This window comes from Paralichthys olivaceus, chromosome 10 (genome assembly GCF_024713975.1).
Source record: "Paralichthys olivaceus isolate ysfri-2021 chromosome 10, ASM2471397v2, whole genome shotgun sequence".
NCBI classification, from domain to species: domain Eukaryota; kingdom Metazoa; phylum Chordata; class Actinopteri; order Pleuronectiformes; family Paralichthyidae; genus Paralichthys; species Paralichthys olivaceus.
This window is the reverse complement of record NC_091102.1, coordinates 12,728,079-12,737,906: the sequence shown is the minus strand read 5'-3', so window position 1 is coordinate 12,737,906 and position 9,828 is coordinate 12,728,079. Positions and strand designations below refer to the sequence as shown.

The 9,828-nt window shown below is 38.7% G+C and overlaps 2 protein-coding genes across 7 annotated transcripts; both read right to left on the bottom strand.

The window, feature by feature from the left end:
- Nucleotides 1-715: 715 nt before the first annotated feature.
- On the bottom strand, nucleotides 716-6,149 carry tra2b (transformer 2 beta homolog). 6 transcript variants are annotated; one of them, XM_069533543.1, is made up of 9 exons: nucleotides 5,989-6,149; nucleotides 3,204-3,452; nucleotides 2,761-2,894; nucleotides 2,450-2,615; nucleotides 2,118-2,306; nucleotides 1,906-2,021; nucleotides 1,258-1,398; nucleotides 1,094-1,164; nucleotides 716-997 (listed from the first exon to the last, which is right to left on the bottom strand). In XM_069533543.1, the coding sequence occupies exons 4-9, from the start codon at nucleotides 2,480-2,482 to the stop codon at nucleotides 987-989; spliced, it is 561 nt and encodes a 186-aa protein (XP_069389644.1). In that variant the 5' UTR covers nucleotides 2,483-2,615; nucleotides 2,761-2,894; nucleotides 3,204-3,452; nucleotides 5,989-6,149; the 3' UTR covers nucleotides 716-986. The 6 variants fall into 6 exon arrangements, with proteins under 6 accessions (XP_069389644.1, XP_069389643.1, XP_069389645.1 ...); XM_069533542.1 differs by having other exon boundaries at nucleotides 3,193-3,452; nucleotides 5,989-6,126; XM_069533544.1 differs by having other exon boundaries at nucleotides 1,094-1,161; nucleotides 3,193-3,452; nucleotides 5,989-6,126.
- Nucleotides 6,150-7,562: 1,413 nt separating this feature from the next.
- Nucleotides 7,563-9,438, bottom strand: LOC109631380 (high choriolytic enzyme 2-like). Its single transcript, XM_020090099.2, has 7 exons — nucleotides 9,374-9,438; nucleotides 9,140-9,292; nucleotides 8,937-9,054; nucleotides 8,388-8,566; nucleotides 8,199-8,280; nucleotides 7,999-8,123; nucleotides 7,563-7,906 (listed from the first exon to the last, which is right to left on the bottom strand). The coding sequence occupies exons 1-7, from the start codon at nucleotides 9,408-9,410 to the stop codon at nucleotides 7,893-7,895; spliced, it is 708 nt and encodes a 235-aa protein (XP_019945658.2). The 5' UTR covers nucleotides 9,411-9,438; the 3' UTR covers nucleotides 7,563-7,892.
- Between the last annotated feature and the right edge of the window lie 390 nt (nucleotides 9,439-9,828).

The window sequence follows — 9,828 nt, the reverse complement described above, 5'->3', positions numbered from 1 at the left end:
TCTTATCAGGACATATTGTATGAGCCTGACAATCAGATTCAAGTGACATTTTGTTTCACACAGGTTATTTGAATTTGCATTAAAAAAAATTAAGATATGGACAGACAACTAGAGATCTGGAATAAGACAAAGGGAACTTGCATCTTTGACATTTTCCCCAAAGTATGTATTAGATAAAGGGACACTGTTTTAAAGCAAACTTAAATATACTGCCTAAATATTTTGTTATATCAGATGGAAAATTCATGTTTAAACTCGTCTTCTTTAATGGACTATCTCTAGTTTTAAAAGTGGCATACACATACACTGCAGGTGCAACTGTAAAAGTATCAACGTGGTAAGATGAAGACCTTGATGCATTTTTATATTTAATATGACAGGCTTGAAACAGCAAATGTTTCAAGTAGAGATGTTCCCATACCATTTTCAACAATTACCTCCTTCAATAATTGGCAAACTGTAGACAATTTAGTTAGTTACGTTAAATTACCGGAAATCAATTTCAAGACCTGATTTACAGGAATAAAATGCTGATGTACCAGGGTGAAACCAATATACTTAAAAATACCTGTGGTATCAGGTCAGTAAATCGATTTGTGAACTTGCCAATGCCTGACCTGCCATTTTTGCATTTCTGATGCTTGTATCAGTATTGGAACCCCTATAGTTGTTAGCCAAGTGATGACGTGCAGTAAGAAGAGACACAAGTCAAAAGTGGAAAAAACGGATCCTGCTTTTAATCTGTTGAAAGTTGTATTATCACTCAAATTGTATCCAAAAAAATCTAAACATTAATATGCCGACTACGGCAGGGATTGTCTATATAATTGAAAATTAAAAACATATAGGGACAGCTCAGGTCAGTTTACATTTACTGGTCATGAACATCACCTCATGAAAAAACAGCTGTTCTGAAATCAATCATTCCACTCAAACATTTCCTCCCTGTGTTTGGGAAGAGGAAGGGTTTTGCTTGAAGGTGACATTCAGTAACGACCTGTGAAACGAAACAGTCATAAGAGAAATTCCAACACACTGCAACCTTTTGAATCATAATGAGTGAAATAGTGGATAATACAAAAGAAAGACTCACGGGGAGAATAAGACCGCGATCTGGACCGAGACCTGTAAGCACCTCTGTAGTACGGTGATGGAGACCTTCTTCTGAAACAGGTCAAAATAAATAATTTGGTCTAAACAAAACAAACCCCAAACCAAAACCCAATGAGCTGACGTTCTGAGGGTTTGCATCATCACCTGTATGATCTGTAGCATTCCCTGTCATCATAGCGATCGTAGCCGCCTCTCTCGTACCCGCGCTCATACCCTCGGTCAGAGTCACGTGAATGACGTCGAGGACCACTGGGACCACCTCCACCTCCGCCTCCACCTCCACCACTACACAGTAGGAGGAATATATGGAGTTATACATCTTATTTTACTTTTGCAAGTCTTCCTGCTCTTATCTAATGCACATGGCAAACTGTTTCACCATTATGGGATGAATACAGGATAATATGGGATATTCAGGAAGACTCTACAATGTACTTTCAAGAAGAGTGCTTGCAATCCATTATTAAATGTTTGTACTTTTTGAAAAAGAGAAATACAATTGAGGGAGTATTGAAAACGTTTAACATTATATTGGTTTAATTATTATGAAGGAAAAGAAAGATAACTTAATGATTCTTAAAATGTCTTTAGGTACAAGTCTTATACACAAGCCAGAGAAAGTTATGTACAAATGGTTAAGTTAACAGAAACTTATAAGCACTACTTTTTGTCTTTAAGGGGCTACATTTAAACTGGATCAAACACAAACAAACACCACATTTTTGCGATTGAGGAATTAAAATGAAGTGTCCTAACATGAATGAAAACCTCTGTATGGTGCAGATGGCTTACTATGTGGGTCGGCCCATGTAGATTCCAGGGGTTGGGGTGTGAGGTCTCTTTGTGATGGAGAAGTCTACCCTGATCCTACGACCGTCCAGTTCCATGCCATTGGCTCGCTCCTTTGCCTGGCAGCAGACCAACATATGAATTACTGCTTAGCACCCATATAATATTTCAGGAACCATTTGGACAAAGGCCTTTATCAACTCATGTTCTTGTACCTCTTTGGCATCGTTCGTGTTCTCGAAGTAAACAAAGGCAAAGCCCCTGGAGCGCCTCGACTGCTGGTCACACACGATGCTGACATCCGCCAGGGGGCCGTATTTGGAGAAGACCTCCCTCAGATCCCTCTCTGTAGTGTACAAGCTCAGGCCAAACACTCCCAGGCAGCAGTTTGGGTCTGGGTTCGTCTACAGTTTGAAAGACATCAAGGTCAAGTTGCTGAACAAGCACATAACAGTGTAACAGTGAAAAATAAAATGGACATACAAATATGTAAGAAGATCAGAGGCCAGAGACAGATTTGTCAAATCAAGAGTCATTCAACACTTACACGGTTGCCGATGTGCCTGCGGCGATTGGACATGGGGGAGTGGCTGTGGCTCCTGCGTCGACGCTCTCCACTGTAGGATCTACTACTACGAGATCGACGATGATGGGACCTTGAGCGGGAACGAGATCGACTATAGTGTCTGCGCGAGCCACGGTGGGAATGGGACCTGTACAGACGGAAACAATACTTCCACATTCATATTAACACTTCTACGGCTGCTTCAACAGACAGACACGGATCTTCACATCCTCTCTGACAGTTGATAGAACAGAGATCATGCTCTTGTTGTCCCCAAAAACACTTTCACTCACCCAGACTTTGACCTGGACCGGGACCGAGATTTGGAGCGGGAATGACGGGAGCCTGCTTTCGAGCGAGCTGGGGACTGGCTTGCAGATTTCCCAGAGGCCGCTGGACTCGCGCTCCTGGATGCAGAGCGAGACTCCTGAACGGACCACACACACCAACACACATCTTATAAGTACCAATGTGAGGCCAAACTGAGAAATTTGCCTGAATATTTCTATGTAATCAAGAATCAAGACTATCCTGTATGGAGTACAGAAAAGAAAATAATTTACAATTGAGAAGACAGCAGATAAATATTTTATGGAGAAATGGATATAACATTAATATGATTACATGAATGTGTATAATTAACAGAAATGTGTCAGATTTTTTTAAACTGTAATGATATAAACTAATATGAGTGAAAAGAACATGCACGCAATTGACAAACAGACCAGAAAATTACTTAGCGCTGTGATCTTATGCAGATTACTTCCTTAACTTCATTTCTGTAACTTCATTACTTCACATTATTCTTCTTTCTTCAATTGTTTTACTTCTTCTTACTTCCCCCATCTCACACACTGCCCATACTTCTTCCCTCCTCATGTTTTAGCATGCATTCAACAATTCAGCTTCACACATCTGAGCTTCGTATTATTGAAAATAAAGTGGACATGAGACTTCTTCTGCTTTTTCTTCGTCCAACCTTAACCTTTATGAAAAAGAAAAGGATGAAGAATATATGACTACAATTAAAACTGCAACCTCATTCAACTTTTAATGTGTCATTTATAGGATCTTACACATGCATGGGAATGTTTCACATAATGCAAAAATCTTCAGTGTTAATTTTACAAACACTTCACTTTCAGTGGTTCTACATTCACTGTTGTATCCCGTCAGCCACTTTAAGACACATATAAAGCAAAGTAGGTGCAAATCTTAACACCATGGTTGTGTCTCAACACGTCATCAGGAAAACAATAGCATTATTACGCACACATTGACAAGATGGCACCATTATGTTCACATTTTACCTTTTTAAAAATATATAACATGTTCCTAGATAAGGTTTTCCAAATTAGGTCTGTTGACATTACTTCTTAAAAGTGACCTTTAAGGCATCAAAAGTGCATTTCAAACCACTGAATGTGAACGTCTGCTGAACAATTTCAGATCAATTCTGGCTTTAAACAGAGCCCAAACGACCTCAAGATTCTCACAGTCACTCATTTGTGCTGACTTAAATCACTGATTATAAAACAGTCATGAAACATTGGGAGCAAATTTTGCAGCACATAAACCTTTAGTAAACTTGCATGTTCACAAAATTACTTCTAAATAATTCACTGCGATAAACTGCATCATAACATTTGAAGATTTCCCATAAGGCAACACAACTAACCACATGAGACCACTAGTACATTACACTAGTGGAAGCTGGTGTGCAAACAAAATAGGTTGTTATGCCAGCAAGCCACTGCAAACTGCATGTCCACAGTGAATGTGGGCAACAGTGTCTACAGGAAAACAGCTGTCTAACAAACCTAAAGGTCATTTGACAGGAACAACTGTGTCCCATGCAAATTGCTTGAACCAGCGGGTTCAAAATATCAATGAAATACATACAGAAACATTCTACTAATCTCAGCTCCTGCTGAAAAAAGCTTGCCCTTCTTCATATATTCTTTATTTGAGCCTGTGACCCAAGCTACATGCAGGCAAAACTCAAGTATGTATAGGACAAACCGCCCCACATGCCTGATTTAAATCTGGCTCTTACAGTAGAGATGTTCCGATACCTATACCAGCATCAGTAATGCCTTTAATTCTGCCTAGTGTCAGATCGTGCATCTGCGAATACATGAATCAATGTACCAGTTTGATGCTATGATTTTAATGGGTATTAGTTTCACCCAGAAAAAACTTTCAATTTTCTTTTCCTGGAAATCACTTATTCTTTGCTGCTCCAAAACAGCAACTCTGCTGTTCTGCCCATAACAACTGCTATTTTTGGAATGGCAAAGAAGAGGTGATTTCTGATAGCGTAGCATTTGCCAGAAATAGCTAAAATGTCTGCAATTTAGCAATATTTAATCCTGCAAGTCTTTATTTATTGGTCGCAGTTGTTCTTTGGCATTCATGCTCTGTATTCAAAGGGTTTAACTGAGCCAGACAACAATGATACCAATCATCACTTCCATACAGGGTTAGTAGCATATAGCTATTAAAATGCACTGGTATCATTACTCAGTATCAGGAAGGGAAATATGGCATAGGAACATCTCTATTCTATAGGGCTGTGAGAGCAGCATGGGACTTTTCACAGAAATGGTTTAAGTCCAAGTCACTGAACTGTTTTAAATAATGCACAGACACTGATCAGTCCTCTGACAGAAGGAACCAAACTGTGACTACCTGCCATGCAGTATGCGTTTCATACGTGCAAGTTAATAAAATGAGTGAGAAGAAAACTTGAGGCCGTTTCTTGTTTTTCTTAATTGTTAAGATGTTTAGCATTATTAATTATTGACCAACGTTACACGCCAAAAAACACAGAAACCACACTGATTCATGCACTAAACATAAACCCCCAAACACACCAACACATGGATATGCGACGTATCTTGTCTGAATGAAGTTTACCACCATTTTACAAGTACTACATTAAATTCCTCCTGAAGACTAAATGTCGACAAAGAAACACCAGCCGCCCCCCCTCGGTTTCTGCAGACTGGCTAATTAATAATCAACTCGTTCAACAAACTTTTAAAACATGATAAAACACGAACCTCTCAAATGCCCCACGTTAACAATAAACAGGAAAACTTTCATTTTGGGTGTGTTATTTTAAAACTGGTTCATCTGCCTGGTGAGAGTTGACATTATCGTCGAGGTCCCTGCGCTGCACGCCTCCTCCTGCAGGCCCTGAGGACTAGCTAACACCGCCAGGCTACCGTTAGCCCGTTAGTTAACGATTATAATGCGTATACACACTCTACTACACTTTAACTAGACATTTGCTGTGGGTACATATTCTTAATATAATATTGACTAGTCGATAGTATGAGATTAATACCCGTTGTTCTTTGACTATCTCACATGGACCGCATGATTAAGCTAGCTAGCTAACGTTAGCTAACCCGCACTAGCTAACACAACATAAAGAGCAGTTCCTCACAAGCGAGTCACGTAAACGCTCCAGATGAAATGACACAAACAACGCGTTAATTAAAGCTCATACGTACCCGACCCTTTCCGTTATCACTCATTTTAGAGACAGTGAATATGTTACAGTTCAGCTAGCTGCGGTCCACAATGTGTGTGTGTGTGTGTGTGTAGCAGCAGCGAGGTTTTAGCTGTAGCTCCGCCCATGAGCTCGTGCGCTGCTACCATAGACCTCACACTTGATCGCAGACTGCTGCCGGCTCCTCAACGAAGCTCGTTAAGAAAATCACAAATTTATGATTTAATCGAAACAAAACCAGTAAGAGCGTGAAATTCAAGTGACGGTCAGTGTGCGATAGATGAGACAACATAACGGCTTCAATAGAAACATGACATATTGGACTCAGATCGGGAAACTTTGTTGGAATATTTAGATTCAAGAGATTCAAAAGATCTTTAATAATAACGCGTGTCTGTAGATATAACAGTAACACGCATGACTTTAGATTATAAAGTTAAAAAAGGAGTCAACAGTGGAAATCGGATTAAAATAATAAAGAAATACAAAATCTGTATAAACAAGGAATTTATATTAGACAGACTGAAATTAAGTCAAGTAGTTTCAAAATGTGTTCTGTTCATATAATGCAGCCCACCAGCCTCAAATTATCCTGTAAAGAAAACCATTGCTTTATGTAAAACATGTGTCTCAGTAAGATATCAAAAAACGACTAATTTATCAGTCAGTAATATTTGATTTGTATCTGAGACACCACTTTTGTCAAGGCCACTCATCAAGATGAAAATAAATAAATCAAATAAACCAGTGCATTTGGCTGATGTTCTACGAATTTTCTTTTTATAAAAATACAAAATAGTAATGATTCATGTGGAACCTCTCAAAATGTTACAAAGTGCTTCACAAGTAATAAACACAAGTAAACACACATAAATTATATGGAAAAAGTTAAAATGTGTGACAGACATTTAAGCAACCATTAAAAATAAAAATAAAACAATTTAGTGAACTCAGGGAATTACAATAAATGTACATTTTAAGCTTTGTTTTATAGCTGATCTTAAACAATCTTAATGATAAAATAGAAAAATATAACGTTTTTTGTTGTCATCCCATAAACACCACCATTGACCATCTGTTCCTACCATCTAAATTCCTCACCTTATTCCTGCGTTTCTTTGCCTTTTCATTTCTCTTCTCCTCCAGTTTTATATTCAGGCAGTGAAGAGGAGAACATGATTTATCTTGTGGTTAGAAAGGTGTGTGCCTTGCTCCAGGCACTCAGTGGATTGTATAGTGGCAGTGGACGGTTGACTTCATTTTTCTGGTTCTTGAAATTTATAGGGCTTAGTTCAGCGGAAGAAATATGAATGAAAAATAACTTCTTCTTCTTTTTTTTTTTGCTCAACCCCTGATCATTTCGCATGGGTACGTGCACATAAAGGGAGCTGTCACTTTGAGATTGGCCCGGAAAGACAAAGATCTGATCAGTCTGACATTCTGTAACACCATATATATGTTCTATAGGAATCACAGTGTCTTTGCAGGACATGAGTCAAAAAGAAACATGATTATTTGTACTTTGCACTTTCTTTATTTAAACTGAGCAGAAGCTGAGAAGGAGGCACAAACTGGTTCAGAGAATGCATGCTGTGAATTAATTGTCAGCAGAAGGCACATGAAAAACTGGTCAGTTTCAGTCTGACATTAATACAGTGATGATTTTCTTTATGTTAGAGAAACACTGCTTTCAATTCTTATTCTTATTTCATCTAATGACAAGATTAGTAGATTGTACTCAGAAATGACAGAATGCAGAAGAACTGAGTAGAATTTGTGATAGTTATTCAAAAGTAGTAATGCAGAAAAATGATATGGCTAAAAGTTTATGATTCCCATGTAATATGTTGACGATTATGACCTCAGAGCGGATTTAACAGAATATGACAGAATGACAGGATCCAGCTACTCGTTGGCACCTATAAAGAAGAAGAAAAACAAATGAAGGAATTGGTCATTTTTAATAGAAAAAATACTTTTATCATCAAATGCCATGTAGGTGTTCACCTACCACAGTTATATAGGACATTTATTTTATGAAGGTCGAGAGCACTGGGTCCATCTCGCTGGCCAATGGGAATGTAAGGATCTGGTTTGGGGATTATTGTTGGTCCACCGTCTTCAGAGAAGGCATATCTGCAAGATTCATAAAGTTTATGTTAGTAATGCATGAAAAACCCTGGCAGTATGTAGCCTCAAAGAGCAGCTTACCTTCCATAATGCATGACGGAATTGTAGTCATATGGGCTGTTGAGATTGTTTGTAAGCTGTTTCCTGAAGTTATGCATCTGGTCTGTCAGAACACAAAAAAACAAAGGTCAGAAGAGTGTAAAAGTGACAAACTAAAAGACTTTCTGAACAACGTGACATGATGATGGGAGGTGATTATTTTATCCTGACCTGGGACAATGTTTTTCCATACAATTGTGACATAGTGGTCTCGGTCTGAGCGAGACTGCTCGTGCACAAAGCCAAGTGCATGCATGAACTCGTGGGCGGCCACTCCTGACCACATGCATCCAGGTGTCTGCAGTGACAAGGTCTGGCTTCCCCCAGTCTGCCCCAGAAACGACCAGCAGCTTGGGGTACAGAACAAAAAAAAATCACACCTCAGTGATAAACCACAACACAAGAATTATATTTAAACAAAACGTAAAGACAGGTATTACATTTCCTAACGAGAATGGCACTGAGTATCGTGTATATCTTAACCCTTATAAAACCACATTTAAATCAACTAGATCTGTATTTTTATTTGGATCTACACCAAATTGCCCACACTAATAGATATCAGTCCCCTAAACATGTCTGACTTTTTTTCATGGAGATCCATAATCCATCCTGTAGTTGTTGTGTAATACTGCTAATTAACAGACAAACAACGTACACAGATGGAATTGAAACATAATATCAATGGTGGAGGTAGAAATTTGTCGCAGTCATACTCACCCATATCTTGGCTGAATATCAAGGAAACTGCCTTCATGCGTGCGTGGAACAAACTTAATGCATGTTCCAGAGGAAATGTCTTGCATTCCATTTTCTATGGTGATTCTGTCCATGTCGTCTGCCATGAAAAAGGTAACATTTGCATAAAGATTCAAGCTCTAAATAAACTTGTATAACGCGTTGTTTAATGTCTGGATTCGTACCGTAGAGTGGGGAGAGGATGTATGGTACATAGACAAATCCGTCAACTGATTTAGGCCACAGACAGGAATTGCCAGGGCAGGTTATAGCACTCTTTATGTATGAACTGGCAATATCTCCCTCTTTGAATATCAGTCCTCGAGGGGCTCGCAACCCTTATGAGAAAATAAAAATCATTTTATTGAGTCAATAACAAACTAAAAAGCATGAATTGATATAATGTACAGCTAACTTACTGCTATTCATCAGCAGGATTTGATCCATCACATTCATTTCGTCCCATTCTGGAAATTCAGGAAACTCATCTAATTGCAAGATGAGGTTTTAAAAAATGTTTATATTTCCAAAAATAAGAATCGGCATAAAAATGTAAAGTTATTTAAATGCATGATGATGTGTTTGTGTACAAATTTTGCTTACCTGAGTATTTCCTTTTCAATCTCACTTTTCCCTCATGTACTCCTGTAGAGTTCTGTAATGCAAAAGTGCACTTTAATACATTATAAGACTAAAAGGGGGATCTGACCCAAAAGTATTTTCTACTGCTACTGACCTTAACAGGGAGAGAGTACACCTGATTCAACAGGCCCAGGAGGACACCCAGGAGGATCATGGTAGAATGCATTGTGGCTTTTCAGAGTGGTGTACAAGTTTCTGTCTGTGGTCTCCAGATGCAGTGCACGAGCTAACT